Genomic DNA, 22,099 nt, shown 5'->3' with positions numbered 1-22,099 from the left:
TCTTTGTATGTGTGTGTGTGTATGTGTGTGTGTGCATTTGGTGTGAAGAAAGACATGCTGAGTACAAGCAGAGTGAATCAAACACAAGAGCTTCTTGTAGAACAAATTAGATTTATTCAGTCGAACGTGCACACGCTGCGAGTCCTCACTGTGTCAGCACAACAGAGATTGATATTTAAATGTACAAATAAGGGGAGAGAAAAATATTTATCTGCAAGATATCGCAGTATCAATACACTGGAGTCGAACGTCTTTATGAGAACGGCTGGACAGACGTCTCCTCTGCCGTTTTAACAACTTGGTTACTTCGATTGTACTTTCATTTTCCACAAAACTTTTAAAGTCAGATAAAACAGCAAAATAGAACAGCCTGGATAGAAAACAAACCTGATACAGAGGTAAAACACAGCACTGCTCCATCAGTGTCTGAGTCAGTTGACATCTTACCACTCGAAAGATCTTCAAATTTAATCCATCACTTAATCCAAACCAATATTTTGTCATGGAGAACAACAACATTAGGGTATTTTAGAGTCACTGAAATGTGTACGTTTCATTAGACGGACTTGAAGGTTAAAACTCATCACCCTCAATGGCGGTGAGGGAACTGCAAGAATATCTTTTAGATCAAAGTTTTAAAGACCTTAAAGACCTTGTGCAATACCCAGCTGAAGTGTGAATTTCCCGTTAAGGGGATAGTTGGTTTTTTTTAACCAACAATTAGCAAAAAAATTATTCTTTCATGAAAATGTATCTCTTCAGTTCGGAACGACAGGGCAGAAATGTTCCTGGTGAAATCGATCTGGTTAATTGAGGATAACACTTCTCCCTCCCTGTTTGTTTTATATGTGGGTTAAAGACCTCAGACTCTGATTTGTTGTCTGCTTTTTCACAGTGAATAAAAACACAATTCCTGTTTTGTTTTGTTTTTTAAGGGTATTTTCCCTTCATTTACAAAGAAACTGTGATGTGTCATAAATTAACTGTCTTTTCAAATATCAACTGTCGCTGAAACGCTGCATCAAGGCGCAAACGTTATCGTGGGCAAATCATATAAATATCAAACAATATATTCAATGTTGGCAGAGCAATAACGTGACAGTGGAATTGGCACACGAGTGCACTGACATGGTTCTAAGAAGGCTGAATATCAACAACAGAACGTCTCACACTGGTTCAACAGAGTCTCTGAAGCTGCCAGGATTCTCAGGTCTCTCAGGTTTTTCTTTATTCTGTCACCAAACATCACCTCAAAGTGCATTTCACATACTGTTTGTGTTATGACTTCAGTAAACATTAATGCATATTATCGAAGAACTGTGCTCAAAAACAATCTGAGTAAAGTGAGGCTATGAAAAAAATGAACATGCAAAGAAACGTACTTAGCTTTTACAGAAGCTAGAGCGCAGCGTTGTAAATACAGGCACGAGAGCTCACAGCTCCGTCACACGTCAGATAGACAGACGAATTCCATCGTGGTAATGCCATTCGTGGATGAAGACTCCATGTGTGACTGAGTTACGGCTGAATTTGTAGTGTTGCAGCAGTTAATCTTATTAAAGTTCAAAATATTTCCCTAGTTCTTGTCCCAGTTCTGGATTCTGAACTCAGGGCCTCTAGCCAACTGAACAGCTAATATTTTTATGCTTCCATATGAACTTGGTAAAACAAACAGAACAATGCTGCCATGTTTCACAGAAGAGGCCTTGATTGTCAGTTTATTATACGTCTCTTCAGCCACTCCAATTACCCACAATCCTCCTCAGCAGCACCAAAACCAGCCAAAGTAAATGCTGAGAATGATTGGAGGGTGTAGCTTGGCCCGCTGTGATGCAGCGTTCCCCCTGAACTAATCAAGACCTTTCCTCTTAATCTCGCACCACTTGACTTTAAACTCATCCTGCCCCACTCTGTACCCCTGAGAGTAAAGTTCTTGTTTACATCATAGGAAAATACATTTTATGGATTGTTGCTATCATGTAAAGCAACTCCTTGTCAATAAATTGACTCATCTATTATCCAAACTCATTCCTCTTACCAAGTCAAAAAGCAACCCCAGCCTGCACTGGATCTGATGTCATCCCGCTGGAGGAATGTAGCTGCTAAGCTGCTGGGAATTTGAGTTGAGTCACAAGCCGGTCATTGTTCACTGGCATGATGGACAAAAGCACGAGGGTTCCAGAAGGACACAAAAAGCAAACAAAACACAGTGACTACATATAAGAGTCCCAATTAGCATGTTTGTGCTTTCTCTTTGCTAGCAGTGTGATCGTGGTACACAGGAAGTTACTTTTGACGTCTGTACAAAAGCAGAGTCGGAGGTGCAGGGCTGACACGAGGACTGAGAGCTGCGTCTTGGCTGGGCGCATGCGCAGGACGTTGCTGTCAGCAGGACTGGAGGGACGGTGGCGACTGATTCACAGGAAACATGCCTCAGTCTACTTTCCCCATTTTGGCGATCAGCTCATCGCAGATCTTGGTTAGCTCCTCGATCTCTTGATTCTGTGACAGAAGGACACAGGATTAGACACAGAGGCGCTGTTGCTTGAGCACGAGGCAGGAAGGGATGCAGCTTACCTTCTGCAGCAGGGCTTGTTCCAGAGAATCATTCTTCATTTGCTCCTTCCGCAGGCTGGCAGTCAGAGCGATGTTCTCTGCACTGGCCTTGGCGCGCACCTGAGCAATCTCCTCATTGGCCCTGAGCAACACATCAACAAAACAACATCTAAAACCTCTAACTATCTGCCATGGCAGGGTAGTGAGATTTCACTTCAACTTCTACATACTTGTCGAGTTTCTCCTCAGCATGAAGTTTGAGCGTCTGATATCTCTGCTCCTCCTGCTTGACTCTGGCCAGATACTCCTGAGCACACTTCTTCAGCACTTCTTCATTCTGCACGAGAAAGTGACCACAAGATTTGATTTAGAGATCATTCTTACACAGAGTGCTAACAAAAGCGCAGCATTGTGTGTCCTTAAATTACCCTTAGTCTTGTTCCATTTAGGGAGGAACACAGGGGAATTAATGATTGTTTGTCCGTCAACCATTTCTGCTCCTCCTAGATCAGTTTTCAGTCAGAATAGCAGACCAGAAGCTGGTATCTGGAGGTTTTCTGCTGCAGTTGTTTATTGATGTTATCCACTGAGTTTGCAGTACCAGATTTGTCAGGTGACCACTGTCCCTAATCACAGGACACCTTCCAACGTCAGGCTGACCCTAATCCTCTTACAACCCTTCAACTTGTGAAACTAACAGCTGATCATCTCAGCATGAAAATATAATGATCAGACAGAAGTTTCTATTGTAACCTCTTACTTTCTTAAACCCCTCCAGCGTGCCCTTCATGGTTTCATAGCGCCGAAACACGTCTGAGAGCGAGCGCTCCACAGAGTTCAGGTCTGCCAGGGCAGCCTCCTTTTCCATGGTCATGGCGTGCAAAGCCTTCTGGGAACTCAGGTTGTTGCGCTGCTCGTCCTCTGTGACAAGTGAGGAAAAAGACATTTCGTGTTCATTCAGGTGAGGGGCAACAAATACTGTCACAGTTACCAAACAAGCAGCCATCAACACACAAACAGAGAAAAATGAGAAATTATTCAAACATTACAGCTGCGAGCAGCACTGAACGGGCCCTCGCACCTTCACACGCATCAGGGTGCGTGCTAGTTAGCAGGTTACAACCACTAACTTTTCAACTAAGGTCCCCAAAATTAAAGATAACGGAGACTTGCACACCACAAACACGCACACTCTAGCACTAATAGAGAAACCACAACACATTCAAAATTAAATTAAAATGAAATTTTATGAAACAATGAAGGCCTTTTTTTTTAAAATAATTTTAAAATGTGTTTTGATTTCCTGGATGTATGATTTTCATTTCCATGCCATTCAAATACATCAGGCTTGTTTCCTTTTGCCACTAGGTGGTGTTATGGCTGACCTAAATTCTGCTTGAAGAGGCCTTCTGGCCAGGACTCTCATCAAACATCTGACTATGTTGAGTCAAGTTAAACTGTTTCAAGTTTTATGCCAAAATTAGCCGTCTTTCTACGCCCACCACATTTGATGCTTTTCATCATCACACACCACTTGACGAAAACTCAAAACATTTGTAGGCGTTCTTTTTTTTTTGGATGTTGGATGAGCAACCACATTTATTGCACCTCAGAGAAACATAGGTAGGGACGGTGGAGACGCTGCGCACACCCATGCACACTCGTGCACACGACACTACACTTTGCACGACATGACACCAGGCACTGCTGTTAAAGCACCTGTAGCACCCAGTAAAATGCAGCAGTGAGGTAAACATCGGCTCCTGACCACACCTCAGATGCTTGGTTTGGTTCTACTCACCGATCATCTGGGCGATTGTCTTCTCATACTCTGCAACAATCTTCCTGGAAGACAAAAAGCACATGACAGATCGCATCCTCATGTCAGACTGGTGGTTGGTAATGATAATATTCATCTCTCTGGATCATGTTGCTGCTTCAAGGTTTTCATGTACCAAACACAAATAAATGTGTTTCCTCACCTCATCTCACTGACTTCCTGTTTGCACTCTTCATACTTTTTCTTCCAGTCGCTGACCTCCACCTCTTTAGTGATGATCTGAAGGAGGATTTTGATTGTGAGTAGAACTGAACTGTCCTTCCATACAAAATAAACAACCCGCTGGGCAGAAAAGCAAAACACTGATGGTTAATTTTGTGTTGGACGAGTGCGATGAAAGGCTGTACCTCCTCCCGAATGAGAGTAAGAACGGCCTGTTTCTCTGCCTCACTGATGCAGATGGAATCCAGGACCTGACTTCCTGTTTTCTGCATCTCACTTCCTCCCGACTTGTTCTTCAATTTGCAGGGGTCCTCAAAACGCTGAGGGAAGAAGAAACCAGGGCATAAACTCTCACATCAGTTCTTGCTCATCGAGTTCAGACGATATTCTCGCATCTGTGGTACCATGACATTACACATTTTACTCCAGTAATTTCAGTTATACTGCAGACAGAAACAAAGAGGGACATTTATTTCAAACATAAACTGGAAATATTTGGAGTCCTACTGTAATTCATCACCCCGTTTTACCTCATCAAAAAGTACCTGATATGGCACTTTGATGATTATTAGTTATTATTCACTGTAAACATAAACCATTCCTCAATTTCCTTCCCTGTCTTCTTCTCATCTTTCACTTCATACCTGCTTTGCCTCTCAACTGTTGTTCTCAGCTCTCCTTCTTTCCTCCCCTCCCCCCATCTATCTTGGCATCCTGTCCTTTCATGGATTATAACAGTCATATTGTAATCACTTGAATGGTAATCCTAATCCATCTGTCACCTGAGTAGGAGAACATGATGTCAGAAAAACGTCTCTCCAGCACAGGAGTGCAGACGTCCTATCAGATGAGCCATCATGATGCTGGTGGCTCTCAGTGCAAAATAGGTCAGTGGAGGAAACTGATAATAACTTGTAAATACATGTACAGTAGAACTGCAAGGACACACTTGAAAACCAGCATTGTTTATCACGTATGCTAATTTAATCCACTCTTTACCAAAGTGCTAAATATGAACAAGTTCGCTTGTGAAGCTAATATTGAGGCAAGTCTGGACTTGTTTTGAGGTTGAATAATAACACAGCACCACCTAGCGTTGACTGGTGGAACCACAATGAAGTGAAGAGGAGAGAGTACACGGTTGCATACAAATGTGCTTTATACGTCCTAGAATTAAATAAATCAAATTATGCAATGGGATAATCTCTCACCATTGAGCAGCAGTCGGACTCTTCTGGTTTGGATGTCACACTGCAGTCCGGGACTGGAAGAAAGAAACACATATTGGAGTTTTCAAAGCTGTCGTGGGTCATGAAACATAGTCCATCACCGTGTAGGCACATTTGTCAAAGTGATGACACCAATGACACTCATTTCAGTAATTTGTTCCCTTCTAAAAATTAAAGCAATTAAAAACAAATTAAAGCATCAATAGAAGTTGTGTGAACTTGTTCAAGTTAAAAATAGTTCCACTCACAATTACATGTTCCCCTCCAGCAAGGAGTTTTGTTTTCATTCCTTTTTGATTCTGGGTCTTTTAGCAGGATTATGCAAGAAGGCCAATTAACTTTTGAGGCAGATTTTTTTTTTTTTTTTATTCAATAACATTGCAATGTCATATTTTACCATGGAAATATCTCAAGTGTAGGATGGAATGGCCATCCTGATAAAACGTTATTTAGGATTGATGGCTAATATTCTTAGCATAGTGTGCTGTTCCCCCCTGAGAGTCAGACTGATATTAACTCTGACCATAAGCATGATATTCTGTGGGTAAAACATCGTGCCTGTAAAATCAACAACAACAATACAAACCCTGTAAATGCAGTGATGTGCTGTTGTGCAACATTTGTCTGAGTGAGTCAGCAGCCACAACCAGAAGTGTGATCATCCAGTGGGAATATGTTCAGCTCAGCATTACTGTAGTGCTACAGCTGAGGTCATCCTGTTTATTACTCACAGTTTCACCGCAGCATCAAATGCTAACTGATACGTTAATGATTAACGTGACGTTAATACAAAGGTGATCCTGTCACTGCCTGACACTGATCGACTCTTTTTTTGCTGGGGGGGGGGGGGGGGGGGGTAGCGGTAGCATAATGGCAGAATTTTAACAGCTACCTGTTTTGTGCAATAACTGAGCTACTGTATCAGAATAGCATCAGGTTAAGCACATTTTGAGCAAAAAAAAAAAAATCGCCTTCCTTAATATTTCTACTCACTGCTTTGGTCCTTGTCTGCTTTGACACCTGCACTGCTCGCCAACTTCTCCTCATCTGTAGCGTGGCCTCCATGATGGTCGTCCTGCAGAGGCAAATGTAGTCAACAATGCTCACTAACTACTTAACATTTCAAACGCTAATATGACCACATGAGTCAGGTGCAGCTAAGAAAAGCGGCAGCAGACACTCACCTGTCCACTGAACTCCTTCTGCATCAGCTGGTTCTGCTTTACCTTACAAGAGTTCCTGGGTATAAAGGAGAATAACAGCACCAGTGTTAACACCAACAAGATCATAGCTCCACGGTGCCACAGAGGTTCTACCCAGGCATGCTGAGTCAGCACGTGGGTACGCTTGAGAGAAGAATGCAGGAGAAACTGAATTCCATTCAGCCGGGCCCTAATTTCTCTGCTCAGTGTGTGTGTGCATGCTAGAAATGCTGATTTGCACAGAAGAAAAAGCAGATTAATTAAGGAGGCATTAGCCAAATCAAAAGAAGTGTTGCAAAGAGATTTAGAGGGAATTACAGGGTAACACACTTTTTAACGCCCTCTCATTTACATTCCCCCCCTCTAACTTCACAGTTAAGGTGAAGCTGGTGTGAATGTGAGCCTGGACTCTCCCTGGAGGAACCAGTGCTCTTGTGCAGCTACAGTTGAGGTTGCAAACACACAAACACAGTTTTACTGTACTTACAACAGAACACACAGGAAATGGACTTGCTCAGCAGTCCTGATGCCACACAGAGAGAAGGGAAACAGAATAACAGGGTTGTAAGGAAAAGAAAGGGAAGACAGGAGAGGACAGAACGGGGGGGGGGGGGGGGTTAAACACAAGGATGAGTGCAGGGTTATTATAGTTTACTAAGATTTAGAAAACCAGGACAAGAGCTAAAAATCTTCCAGACCTACACCTATGTGGTTGGGAGCTCAGCGCTGCATACATCATGAAAATTACTCTGGTGGTGTGGGAGACTTTTCTCTTTCTAAGTTGGGTGATGGACAAAGAGACCACAAGAGGGTGTCGTCTGACAGTAGAACTTCTCTCTACTATTCAAACAAACCCTTCCATCCCAAAAACACTGTTAAGATGAACACACACAGTATCAAGCCTGGCATAAAGTCCTCCAGCCAAAAAGTGTGTTTTTCCTCTTGTTCCCACAGCTGAATGTTTGAGCTTCACTGGTTATGATGTCTGTGCAGAGTTTGATAGCTAAAGCCTGTTTTCCCATTCATCGGTAAACTTCTTTTTTCTCTCTCTGTTTAAAATCGGATTATAAAAGGTACTCCCACAAAAGGGCTTCGTGACATGACAGATATTTTGGAAGCCAATCGTAGTCCAAGTAAAGACAATGTGATCAATGACCAGCAGGTGGCAGTGTATGAAGAAAATATTCCCTCTCCCATAAATTCAACTAGCAGCCTTATTCAACAGAAATACACAAAAAAGTGTAATATAAGTGCAACTACTGTGGGATTCACCATGTTTCTGGGATCTAAATTTAACCATATCAGTGGATACATACTGAACAGCACTGTCTTACAGAATATTCCCCTCAAGCAACCTTTCATCATAAGACTGGAATGACATAACAGGCTTGTCACTACATTAGCAGCCTTTCGCAACATTCTCAACAGCCTTCGTGCACATAATAAATGTTTTTCTTCAGTCTGAGAAAAGCCATATTTAGTGTGTTTGGGTCTGTGTCTCTTCTTATCGGTAAATGCTCAAATTAATATGGTCGCCCAACAAGACAATTAGATTGCATAACATCATGGGAAATACCTGCCCTTCAAAATAAAAGCATAGGATCAGAAATTTTGTGAAGACTTTTTTTTCCCATGCCTACTTCAGCAACCCACTCAAAAGGGCTCCACAAGTCACCAGCTGAAAACCACTCATGCATAGTATTTCATGTGCCTTAATACATGTGGGTAAGGGATCTTTAAAGAGCCTATATGAAAAGAAAATTCATCTCTGGAAGCATGACCAGAACTGAAAATAAATCCAAATTCTTTCACAAAACAAAAACTATAATAACACTGGGATTGGATGGTGGCGAAGGGCAGCAGGTGACTTGAATGAAGGGAGGGGACCTGATGGGCATTAGGAGATACAGAACTGGACAACACAGTTTGTTATAACGGGAACACTTTGATCTCTTCTGGTTCACTGTGAACAATAACAAGCATTCACTACTGTTCCCCTGCTAGAACAGAGAAAACACTGTGTGCTCAGCTTGAAAATCTGACTCATATCAGCCCAGTTTGAGCCCAAGTGGAAATTCAGCCAGTAACTGGAAACACACTGATCAAGACAGAAATGATGAAACCTGTGTTTCTGTCTATGATGTGTAACTTACGTGATAATTGTACTGTTGGTGTCATTTCCCTCCAGGTTGCTGTTGAATTTTGTGTTCACTTGTGCAGAGTTCATGTTGCCGTTGAGTAAATCAGGATTCATAGAGATGTCATGGTCGGGCATCAGGTTTGAATCGGGGCTGGAGTCAGACGTCACAGGAGCTTCATCATCCACCTCTGAAGGGTCGGGTTTGTTCAGTGGGGAGAGGACTGACAGTGATGGGGGCCGCAGAGCTGGAGGTTGAGGCAGAGGGTTTAAAGGGCTGACACCCTCTCCAGGACTAGGTTTGGTGCTCAGGGTCAGATTGAGGTTCTGGTCCAAACCAAAACTGCTGTTGCTAGAGGACACGCCGGTGAGGTTGTTCAGAGAATCAACCTCTTGGGTTGCAACTGGACCCACATCCTGGTTGGAATTCTGGTCCAGAATGTGGTCTGTAAAAAGAGCAGTAAGTCTTAATTTCTCCTCCGGTGTTTTTGTTCTTATCCAGTAAAGGCTAAACATCCTGAACTTGAGGCAACCTTAAGGTTTTATTTGTCACTCAAAGATTTAAAGATAAATTCTAATATTTTTCAACCTGGGCCCAATTTTCCCATGTCTTTGGGTTGAGAGGAGTGGCAGAACAAAACTACATGGACTGTTCCAATATCAAGCAAGAACATGTTTATTGGCAAAAGTGAAACAGCTGCGATTTAATGCAATATATGGCAAGTCAAAGTCCATCCACAAAAAGAATTTTCTTTTGCCACTGACAGGCCCAGGTTCACGGCATCATTGAAAGCAGGGAAGTTCCTGATCCAACACCCACAGAGGTAGAAAGCCTACATTCATGAGAACTGGACTCACTGCCTCGGTGGATTTCACCCCACTGATCTGCACTGCTGTGCTTGACATGTCCTTTCATTGGACCAAAATCAACAGGAAGAGACAGCAAAGACCAGAAAGACACGTGAGAGTAAGGGACACTTCCCAGAAATACTTCTGTCCATCTCTACAGGACACTCAAGATGTTTTCAGACACTAATCATAACAATCGGACGCAGATAGTTGCAATACCACCACTCTGCAGCAGTGTCACTGTTGCTCACCCTAGAGCTCAATATTAGAATGGTTCAAAGCATTTTGGTCCATATCAGTAACCTTGACCTAAACACAAAGGAAAATAGGTTGAAAAATACTCTTCTCCTCTTAGAACTCTTAAAATGGCTGCTGGCTTCCTGTCAGAGCCCTTCGCATCCTGTGTCCCCACACATCCCCTTAACAGCTAGCTAGCAGAGCAGTCTGTTGAGTCACATGCTGCTGGAACATAGCACTCTCTGAAAAAAGTACACACACACACACAAACACACACACACACACACACACACAAAAACAATAAAACTACAAGGACCTCATGTATTTTCAAGTCTCATTGTTTCTCTTCTCCTCCACAACACGAGTGGGTGGTTCCACCTCGGGTGGTAACAGCTTCTGACTAAAGGCTCATGTGTGACTTATTACATCATAAGTTAAACAAATGCAAGTTGAGTTAAGCTTCTCCTCACACACTCTGGGTACTTCCAGACACACATACACCCACCCTTCAGAGACAGGGAACAGATGTAGCGCAACCACACCCAGTCATACAGAGTGCACCCCACCACGTGGCCTAGCAACAAAAACAACATCGGGCTTCATTATCATTTCACAACTCGATGAAAAGAGGAGAAGAAGACAGCGATAAAGAGACAGATGGCATGCATGTAAACACAACTGTCTCAGGTTTCAACATTAATACAGTCAGATCTGATGTGTGGTTGTTGCCATGAACACACGACAATTCCACCAGGAATCGTTAAAGTCTAATTATAGTGAATCAGGCTATTAGTTTCTCAACACAAACGATCTTTTATTTATTTGACTTGCCCAGATTTGGTACAGAGCATGTGACTGAAATGGAGACAATATGTCTGCAAACAAGATTCAATAATAAACACATTAATCTTAAATATTATTTAGCATTACGTCCCGTGTGCCTTATGTCTTCTTTCAATTGAGATAAAAAGAAGAGAGATGATGAAGATGGAGAAAATGTTTTCAACATAACACCATTTGTTTCAGCAAAGAAGGTGCACTCCAGCTCCGGTATTGCCATGGTAATGAACATTAACTACTGTGGGTGAAAGCAGAGCAGCAGAAGGGGGAGGAGGGAGCCGGGGCAGCGGTTCCAAGTCCTCGAGGCAGAAGGACCACACATTTATCAGCAGATTCAGGAGCAGATTTGCAATAGAACTAAGTAACATTTCAGAGTCCTGTACCTTACTGAGGTGCGAGGATGAGGCCTACATTTTGGAGGTCCTGCATTACTGAGGTGTGATACACGACTAACAGGTGTGATAGAGCGGCATACATAGTTGAGGTGTGAAAGAGGGACCTACATTATTCAGGTGTGATACAAAAGTGTACATTACTCAGGTGTGACAAAGAAGCCTACATCCCTGTTGTGGTGTGACAGAACAGTTAGCACCGAGTCAACCAGACAGCCAAGCCATCTCACCTGTGTGACTGGAGTTGTCCAGTTGACTCAGCAGCTTCGCGACACCTGGAGACTCCGCCTCTGGCGTCTCATAGGGCCCCTCTGACTCTGAACTGTGGAGGTAAATAGAGAGAAAAAAAAGATCATTGTTTATAGTTTTAAAGCATCATGGGCAATATAAAAGTAAGTGAACATTTAAAACCATATTCACAAAACAAAAGAAGTCTGTCTTTGTCTGAACAAAAAGTATCAGAGCTGCGAATGAGCGAGTGTTTGGCAGGTCACCTGGAACTAAAGGCGAAGTTTTTGGAAACTAGGAAATATGTTGCATACGACAGCTACAACTATTCATATAAAACATTTTAGAGCATGTGAAAGCACAGTGCTTTTTTAGAGCTACAAGAGAGCTTCTCAGACAACAGTGCACTGTCTTTGAGAGCAGCAGGTGCAATGAACACAACAGTTCTGAAATGTGAAGGCCAACTAACTACATGCTACAGTTACATGAGTTACATGATGTCCACATTCAAATAAAATCATTAGTTTGCAATAGTGTGTTGTGGTGTTCATTTGAAAAAAATATAGCCTTTTTAATCACGAGTAACAACAACAAAAAGAGTGGAGTTAAAAGCAGTTCAAAATAAACAAGAGGGTTTTATTTGAAGGGAAGTCAAACGAAGGGGGAGGAGAGGAAGTGAGGCCTGGGACCTAGAAGACCACCTGCATCCTTTGCCCCTCAATAAGGACATACTGTGTCCCACGACTTTCATTCACCACACGCGCGCGCGCACACCCACACCCACACACACACACACACACACACACACAAACACACACACACGCACACAAACACACACACAGTCTTTAGGTCTGCTGTGCCAGCTGCCTGGACACCAAGCTCAAATTTATTTCCAAACTGTGGAGAGACAAAAAGGAAGGGAGAGACGCTGAGTGAGTGAGTGAGAGTTCATGTGTGCGTGTGCGTGTGTGTGTGCATAGCCACTTGAACACACATCAAACCGTCCGCACTCTAATGAAAAACAGCACCAGGAACAAAGCTCACAGAGCCAAAACCTAAACCACACTCCATCGCTGATACCAGTTCACACAGACTCTATACAACAACACCATCCAGAACTAATCCTAATATACATAACACACATACCCCAACCCAACACACACACTGGATCTCTGCCCAGTGATGGCCCCAACGGCTGCAATCTTGGATGGTTACTTAGAAACTAGGAGTGGACAGGAGAGGAAAAAATCAAAAGCTTGGAAACTGTGGCTCTTTTCCCCTTCCCCCAACGCTCAGCAACGGCTCCCTAACTGCCTCACTTGATCTCTCCCTTCTCTCACACACATAATAACAGACCTTGACGGTCAGATCCTCTTTGGTTTTGGTGTGTCTCGGGTAAACAGGATGTAGCTTTATAACTGAGAATCTGTTTTTAGCCAGTGACAGCACGACTCAGGCGCTGGGGTTCATGGAAGAATCTGAGATTATACTGCAGCATCTATCAGTTTGTCAGTGTGTTGCTGTGTATATTTCCACCACCTGTCAGGGTGACTCAGGGGAATCGAAAGTCATCACATTAACATGCACCATATACTCCAATCCAGTCCATCAGTCTACATTGTATTTCTCATGTAGACCCACCTGTGGACCAGCTGTTCCCACACACACACACACACACACACACACATAAACAAACTCACTTACTTCTCATCCTCCTTTGCTCTCGACTCCTCGCTTTGCCCATCATCCCCAGCACCACCCGTCACAGCTGACCACGTCCATTTAGCCCACTGGACTGGAGACAACCAGGACATCCCTGCACTTGTCAGGTCCTAAACCTACTGAGGTCCCTCTTCGACTATCGCTGACGATGTCCTCCAAAGTCCTTCTTCAACTCTAAAAACAAGGCCTCTTTCTTCCCTCTCAATGTCAGCTTGCTTTCCAAACAGCTCTCTCACTTCCTCCTCGGCTCTCTCATCGTGCTCTGCTGAATTGTTGACGCTCGTGTGAGGTAAACCGTGTCTCACGCCGCTGTTGCAGCTGCTGTTTCTGCTGCTGGAGCATTGACTCAGACAGAGCAGATTAGCAGAGCATCAGTAGTCACTCCTCTCCCTCTCCCTCTCTCTACGCTCCCCCTCTCGCTTCCTCCCCGTTCTGTGTCTGGGCGAACGATCAGCTGGTTAACAGACACAGCTCACCATGCTCCCCTGATGTTTGCTAACTCACTCAGGGATCTCATGCTCTCGTGTCCTTGTCGACTGGAAAGGAGGAGAGGCAAACCTTCTCTTTTAAGAAGTGAAGAAGAGTCAGGTTACTCAGAGACAGACTATAAATAGATCAGAGTAAAATATGTAAGGATATGACTCGACTGCCTGGATTTTGACAGTTTTCCATAAGAACTACATTTCCTGGTTGACACAATTAGACAGATTGCCCTGAGCTTGAAAGGTCATTTGATGAAGTCGTTTACAATAGGGATGCATTACAATATCTGCATCATTGGTATCAGTAAATATTGGTGAATTTTTGTCATATATCTGCATTGATCCGCGTAAGTCTTTTCTTCTTCGCTGCCAAACAACTAGAAAATGAGGGAGTGATGCAGTAAATATACAACTAATGAGCTTTTCCACACATTTTGGAAGTAGAGACCAATGTTACTTTTTTTAAATTCAGCATTGACATTTTATTTTTTTCTGCTGATCAACAATGTGTTGTTGTCCCCAAAACCAGGCTTAAAAAGTAGAGGTGACTGTACCTTTTCAGTCCTGACCAAGTGGCCCCCACCCTTGATTATTTGAAACTACAGCTTGAATCCCACATTTCTTCGGTGGCGTTTAATTCGGCATGAGTTGCGTGATCCTTGTGTCTGTATTCTCTGTATTACTGGTTGTTTGCGAACTGTTTGTTTTATGAGGGTTGTATTCTTTTAGTGTGTGAGGTAATTTTGTGGCTATTGTAATTCATTATGCAGCACTTTGCTAAGCTTGTTGATTTAAACATGTGCAATATAAACAAAGCGGATTGGAAAATTTAATATGAACAAAATGGTCATATCATATAAGGTTAACCAGTTGTAGAATTTTGGCAAAAATAATCCAGTATTGTGTTTCTCTAGTTTATGGTTTGTTTACATAGCAGCTTCAAGGAATAACTGAAACTTTGAAACAATGCTGTGATTCTTCTTCCTTAGATGAATAAAGGGACACAACAGCAGACGAGCTGCAAAGCGCAACCTTCAATTCACAGGCCGTAAATCGTAATTTATCAAATCTGAACAGGGAACTTCCTTATTATGCGCTGATGTGTGAACCAAGCTTCAGTGGATCTATTGTTCGCTGAAGGTATCCAGGTCAGACAGCAAACAATCGATACAGCAAACCTCAAATCAACAGCAATGGTGCATCAGACTGACAGAAAAGTCATTTGGATGAAAACTCACACAAGTGCTGCTGAGGCTGTTCACGGACGGCTTATGTAACTCTAAGTGGAGGCTTTCACATTACATCTCTCGCTCTCTCTCTCTCACACACACACACACACACACACACACACACACACACACACACACACATACACAGAGTATCTAGGCCAGATGAGATGCGTTCTTTGAAAAAACATGGCCCGTGACTAATCTAATAACAGGAGGATGGCTCAACCACTGTGAAAACCCACGGAGAGATGAGAGCTTTTCCTTTTTATTTACACCTTCCTTCCCTGCTGTTTATTGCTTGAATGTGAAAAACAGAAGCCCTGAAAGTGGTCGTGCTTATCGGAAGAGAAAAATGGGCACGTAGGATGATTCACGCGCCGACGCACAAATGACGTCGCACTCTGGTGAACACAGCAAAAGAAGCTACGAGCTGCACAGAGGAATGGAACACACAGGGGAGGGATGACAGAGGGTAAACAGCCTTCGTTTACAGACGGCAATGTGAGCAGAACAACAAGGGTGAGAATATTTTGGTGGAGAAAGGAGGCGGGGGTCTGAAGTGCTCTTCTTTAAAATGCCCGACATTGTCTTCTTTCCCTCCTTTGTTTCTTTATCTTCCTTTCATCAGGACAGCCTAGAAGATAAACCCGTCTTTCTATTTTTTTTTTTTAAACGAAATGAAGTACCTGAAGCAAACAACGCCCCTCGAGCTACACAGCCAGACGCCCCAAACAACCTTCACTGTCGTGCAGCTCCCAGCTGCGAATTTGCCTCTAAACACACTGGTTTTCACACAGTGAAGAGACAAAATCCAGAGTAGACTGAGAGTGAACATCTCTCTCTGGACGAGGCAGGCAGAAAGAGGGAAGAAAATCAGCTCTTATGTAACACCTCGAAACCACAAATAGCTTACAGAGAAACAGTGGCAAAACCCACACTAACATACACCCATGTGTGATCTGGAGCAGCCATGCTATCACACAAGACCTCCAGATCAGGAGCACAGGATTCATCCACATCTTAAGCTTCCCCACCTCTGAGGGACACTTTCATAGACCATACAATCACTGAAATGTCTGGTTCATGTTACAGATGACACCAAACTGAGGAAATGTAACAATTATTAATTCTTTAACTAACATGAATGACATTCTACATGGTTTGATGCAACATAAAGTGCATTTGAAAAAATCAGTACTGACAACAAGATTTTCTTCAGTCCCCTGAGCCACCTGTAATGCAGGTATTTATGAGGCATATGTCTAGTTCCACATACTGGAAATTGCTATTTTCAAATTCACAACTTTTACTGGGTTTTCCAGGACATATCAGTGTTGTTAAAACACACACATATACAGGAAAACAGGCTGTAATGTGTGTTTGCTGTCAGTAACTCTGGCAAGAATGCCAATCCATAATCACCAATTATATTTTGACTGATCGCAGCATGTGTGGCCACGAGCTGAGAATAAGCCAGCGATGAGGAACGTGTGTGAACCACAAGAGAGGAGATGTGATAGTGAGTGTGTGTACGTGTATACGTGTATGTGTGAGTGTGTGCAAACAGAGGGGGACTTAGAGAAGCTTCTCAACTAACTACTCTCAATCCCTGGTTTGATGAAAGATAGCCAGTCAGCCTGTCTGATCTGGCGCCACCATCAGGTCATCCTGTCATCATTCTGATCCATGCGTGATCCATTCTGAGGCATCTTAAAAACTAATGGATTTAACATGTCATTTGCTGAGAATATCAACTGTCTCAAGTGGGTGAATCTAAATGTTAAAGACTCCTATCATTACTTTTAGCTAATTCTTTATCTGATGTGCAGATTTCTATTTAAACAACTGACCATGTTTCATTTTGAGCACTTTTGATGTCCCTACTCATTTAGGGCAAAAATGTCTCTGTTCACCCCAGATATACTCACACTCCAAGAAGTTTACCAGTTTTCCTTTTTTTAAAAAACACATCCTCCAGATGAATTTAAGATTTTCATGCTCAAAACAGAAAAGTACAATTGCAGTGTGTTGTTCGCGCTGTCCAGCATTTCCATATTACTGGGTGTAATTGCAGCTTTCAGTCTTTTAATTTTAGACTTAGTTAGAGGTTACATTTACAGTACACACATGTAGAGTTTGCTTTCAACTGATGTTCCTGGTTTGATCAACATTGACAGCGAACACATGTCAAACAGCAAATTTGCAATGTCGTAAACCTGCCAGAGAGTGTGTTCACAATCGAAGTGTTGCTGGTCACAAGTCCAAACTCAAACATCATCTACTACCCTGGCTACATGTGTTTTTAAGCCTGTCGATGAACATGCCACTACGATCACATGACGTTAGATCAGCAGCAGGTTCAGTCACCAGCACAAATCATATTCATTATCCACAGTGAGGAAGTTGATAAAGTGCTGATGAAAAACACTGTAAATCAGCATGACATTTTGTATTTAGTTCAATGAGTTTTTCAGAACTAGGCGATGAACGGAGGGGACTGACTTTCTCTCCTTCTGAGTGTCTAAAGCAGGGGTGGGCAATCATGTGCCATGGAGGGCCGTGTGTATGCAGGTTTTCCTTCCAACCAAACACTTTAACAGGTGATTCCACTGATTAACACTCTTCTGTGGCTGAAGGTGTGTTAATCAGTGAAATCACCTGTTAAAGTGTTTGGTTGGAAGGAAAACCTGCATACACACGGCCCTCCATGGCACATAATTGCCCATCCCTGCTCGGAAAGACTTCAACCATCTTATCTGAACTGATTCATAGTTAAATATGTAGTTTTGTAGTATGATGCCATCTAGTGGTCATTATGGATTCTGCAAATGAATCGAGTGATGTAGCAAAAAATCATCCACTCAATTCTGCTCTCCCTTTAGTATTCCAGAGGTATGTTGAGAGATTAGAGCAGGCAGGCGGAGGTGGGGTGAGGTGAGGAGATCATTACTCTCCTGATGTCACCCCTGGGAGGGGAGAATCAGGCATCAGGATCTCACATTTCACCCTGGCTGAAGACAGCCATTAGGGAGGAAGTCACAAGTATACTCCATAAATAGAAATGCTTTCTATTGTGTTGATCTGTGTAGGTATAATGTACGTTAGCTCTCTCCAGGCTACAGCTACAAGAGCCTTTAACGTCCATTTGGAGAACGCGACTGTTTTTACGTCTCTGATAGCCCTGCGTGCAAAAAAACCTAGAAGTGACTTAAAAACTCAGCAGAACAAGCATGAGAAAATGAAAAGAGAAAGAATGAGGGAACAAGAGAGAGAAAAAAAGAGGGTCATGTAAAGACACCTACTGAGCAATTGTTCCTGACAACAGGGACCCGAGAGCACACAATTCCCAGACAATAGTGCATGTACATTGCACACACATGCACGCACAAAGCGGGAGGACGGCACACCTCCTACTGTTCTACTTTGTGGTGTTCACATTCTGTTTTGTTTTGTTCTTTTTGTTCAATTCAATAGGCTTTAATGTCCAGTTGAAGCTGTATGTGACAAGGGATGCTTGATAATATCAGCATGTCATCGGTACCGGTAGATATCAGTAATTTTTAAAAGATCAGTACTGGTCTGATGAGGGAGCCCAGTTTTGCTCCAGCCACTGTTCTTTGCTCATTATCTGCTGTTTATGATGAGGAAGCAATGCAGAAGATAGATGATTTTTGGGCTTTTCAAAACGTTTTGGAAACAAATAAACTAATTCACAAAGTTTACATGTGTTTTTCAGTCTGTAAAAAATCTTAATACCATATAAATTTGTTTGTATACAGAAAATATCAATAAATATCACCAATCGGAAAAAATCAGTTGTTAAAATATTGTCATATAGGATATCAGGAAAACATCTAATATCATTCATCCTATGTACTGTAAATCAAGAGCAGAAATGCATCATGACCAGTACCATATACTGTACAGTACAAGTGAAGGTTTTCAGCCAGCACTGAGTGTACTTTTACTCTGGTGAGCCTCGTCAGTGGATGCATAATTGAATGTCACGCTCGTCCTCATGTATTCACAATGTGCATTTCTCTAAAGATGAGAGCATCTCTCAGCCCACACAAACCTCTGATCCCTCCACTGCAGCAAGCTCTAAATCCAGGTCGGGTTCTTCCTAAAAACGCTCACGGCTTTTGAAGAACAGGAAGTCAACTGTGTCTTTCAGTTATAACTTAGAACGGATATGCCGCCTAAAATTAGATCCAAAGATGAGAGCGGGGATCCCATTGCACAGCCCGGCTTTCTTTTTCCCACAGGAATGACTCTGACCCCCACTGACTGCACGAACCCAAACATAACAAAACTCCAGCAGGATTGTGTGGTTGATTTTTTTCTTTTCTTTTTTAGGAAAAATACAAATTAAAAAACAGTCAACGTCGCCTGAACATGACCTTGTTTCAGCGTCAGTCCCTCCGAGGTTGTGCATCCTCCTTCAAGTCTACATCTTTGTCTTCCTGTCATTGCCTGAAACATCTGCTTCATTTTATGGCAGCACTGCCCACAAAAAAACTCCAGAGTTCTCCATGACTGGAACTGCTGAGTGAATCCTTGGATATTTAATCAACAACTGGCACAGTATGGCTTAGCCTGCACATTGATGTGTGTCACAAGAAAGTGATCACACAAGGCTTTTAAAAATGGAGATTAAATGCATCACTGGGATTGGCTGGGAAGACAAAATGAAAGGATTTACTAAAGGATTAAAGTGAGGAGAGTGCAAGGGTGCTTTTATAAGCTCTGACAAATGCTCAGTAACAGCATCCTCACTGCCTGAATTCTGCTAAGTAACAACCTGACGATGAGTGGAGAGGTGCTACTGTGTCTGCTCACACAGAAATAAACTGTACAGCGTGTATGATTAAAATAACACGGAGGATTAGGGTCATCGCTGCATAATTAATAGCCTGGAGCAACATCTACTGTTGAAACTACAAAAGCTGCTAAAGCTAGAATAAAACCTGAAAGGATCCTTTGGACATCAACGTCAAGAGCATGACCTGGTCATTTCATTAGCTTCTCTGCTAATTTCATCAGCTCTACCTCTCTGCACGGTCCTTCTTTGCTTAAATTTGATTACCTAAATAAACTAGCACACCAGCAGTGGCTTCTGATTTGTTTTCAGTCCAGCAGAGACTTTCTGTCCTTATCTCCCACTCCTCTTCCTCCTGCTACCGAGGCACTGAGTTCATACACACAACCTCAAGTATCAAAGGGCTGAATTGATTTGTTTTCCTCCATCACTCAGCTAATTTGGAGCATCCTTGACTCTCCTTCTCATCATCTCCTGGTTGTCAGACAAACTCACATACAAAAAAACAGAAGGATCGGGTCTTACATGCTGCTCTTCTTTGAGCTGATGGAGCCCTTCCTGTGCTGGCTGAGGGAGCCCCCCATCACAACGGTCGAGTCAGGTTTCTCCCAGATGTTCTGTGTGTGTTTGTTTCCCCTCCCAGGTTCACCTCCGACTCTCCTCCAGACAGCCTGGCTCAATGTCAGAGCTCCATGACGCAGTATTTCTCATGCATGACTTATTATTACCTCACCAACCAGCATCCTCCCCCCCTAGTCTTCCCGTTGTCCCCGTTGATGCTGCACAGTCTAAAGGAGCACTAGTGATCACACATGAATAGCTGTGGAAAGTCCCGCCTCCTTGCTCTGTTTATCCTCACCATCGTCTCTCTCTCTCTCTCTCTCTCTCTCTCACACACACATGTAGGCAGACTACATTTACTTGCTACTGTAAAGACTTTCAAAGACAGCGGTGGATGAATGTGTGTGTGCCAGGACTGGTAAAGAAGCCCAAGGAGTTGAAGGGGGTAGATAGAGATGGGGCGGTGTGAGTCATGGGGGTATCTGGCAGGGGTGAAGAGTATTGTTCAAAAAAGAAAGAGTCTCTTCTATTGAGAGCCAGCTGCATACCAGATCTGAGATCGAGGGGGAGGGCAAGATACAGGGAGAGTTGGGAGAGCTTAAAACACAACCCCACTTGTTGTGTTTCATTCCCATTACCTGCTGTGACCCGACACCCCCTCATACACGAGTTAGCATGACAATGACACGCATGCACACCAACACAGCAAGAGCTCGCCATTTGTTTGCACGCATTTCCTGAACTCATCAATACATTTTGACTTTTTTTTGTATACACATTCCAAATCAAGTTAATGCAAGCAGCATGGCAAAGAAACCAGGTTGGACTTTCAACCTGTGAAAAGCTGTCACAGATTACTTAGCCTGCATTTTCAGGGGAAGCCACATTGGAAAAAGAACAACTGGCGCTCACCTACAGAAGTTACAACACTGATTAAGAAAACCAATGAAGCCCATACCTCCTGGGTCACAAGTTGTCCCATCTTGTTACACGCTTGTGATGGACTAAAGAAGCTCTGATGGTCCCGGCAGCCTCTGAATAACTGGGAGGCTCATATGAGCGCATAGCTTCCACCCACCGGGGTGAATCACATGAGGCTTACTACAGAGCTCCACAGTTGTCAGAGCTTTCACCGTATTTCATAGTGGGCCCAACAGCACACACACAACACACACAACAGCTTGAGTCATTGATAAAACTACCACAGAAATATTTTTAAAGTCATAGTAACCACTTTGCCGCACTTTTTGTGCCACTTGTTAGCCTTCACAACAGATTTGGTGCTCGCAGGATACCTTAAAATGTCAATAAATACGTAAAACAGATATCTTTGATTATAGAAGCGACATAATAGACGAATATCTTAAAAACTTGTACTGAAAGCTCACATTTAAGAGTCCAACTTACCTCATATTTGGTATCCAAACCAGCCGTTGAACGGCGGCGAGTGATGCTGTGTTTACAACACAACTGCGCATGCTCAGACGTCTCCTCACAGTAACGAGATTGTAGGCTCAGGAGTTGCTGACTTTCTTACGTATCATTACCTCCTTGTATGTTTTAGAAAATCTAAGTAATTTCAGAAGGATGAAGGATAAATTAAGTAGGATGCAA

The 22,099-nt window shown here is 42.9% G+C and overlaps 1 protein-coding gene across 3 annotated transcripts; it reads right to left on the bottom strand.

Moving 5' to 3' along the window:
- Positions 1 to 101: 101 nt before the first annotated feature.
- LOC147259837 (transforming acidic coiled-coil-containing protein 1-like) lies at positions 102 to 21,964 on the bottom strand. Of its 3 annotated transcripts, none has more exons than XM_086206045.1 (13): positions 21,893 to 21,964; positions 11,675 to 11,766; positions 9,143 to 9,572; positions 6,972 to 7,026; positions 6,781 to 6,862; positions 5,770 to 5,822; positions 4,744 to 4,878; positions 4,539 to 4,615; positions 4,358 to 4,401; positions 3,317 to 3,477; positions 2,787 to 2,893; positions 2,578 to 2,698; positions 102 to 2,502 (listed from the first exon to the last, which is right to left on the bottom strand). In XM_086206045.1, exons 1-13 carry the CDS (start codon positions 21,961 to 21,963, stop codon positions 2,434 to 2,436), a joined length of 1,497 nt encoding a protein of 498 aa, XP_086062171.1. In that variant the 5' UTR covers position 21,964; the 3' UTR covers positions 102 to 2,433. The 3 variants fall into 3 exon arrangements, with proteins under 3 accessions (XP_086062171.1, XP_086062172.1, XP_086062170.1); XM_086206046.1 differs by lacking the exon at positions 21,893 to 21,964 and adding an exon at positions 20,450 to 20,731; XM_086206044.1 differs by lacking the exon at positions 21,893 to 21,964 and adding an exon at positions 13,377 to 13,804.
- Positions 21,965 to 22,099: the final 135 nt, after the last annotated feature.

Source organism: Aulostomus chinensis, chromosome 6, assembly GCF_037954235.1.
Source record: "Aulostomus chinensis isolate RoL2024-O1b breed Wild chromosome 6, RoL_Achi_v1.0, whole genome shotgun sequence".
In the NCBI taxonomy this organism is placed as follows: Eukaryota; Metazoa; Chordata; class Actinopteri; order Syngnathiformes; family Aulostomidae; genus Aulostomus; species Aulostomus chinensis.
Note: the sequence above shows the minus strand (reverse complement) of the source record. Positions and strands in the feature narration are given on the sequence as shown.

Coding starts and splice junctions, on each gene's coding strand:
- LOC147259837 (XM_086206044.1), bottom strand. CDS start 13,486: ATGTCCTGGTTGTCTCCAGTCCAGTGGGCTAAATGGACGTGGTCAGCT. Junction 9,573..11,674: donor GGACAACTCCAGTCACACAG/GTGAGATGGCTT, acceptor CTCTTTTTACAG/ACCACATTCTGGACCAGAAT. Junction 3,478..4,357: donor GACAATCGCCCAGATGATCG/GTGAGTAGAACC, acceptor CACTTGTCACAG/AGGACGAGCAGCGCAACAAC.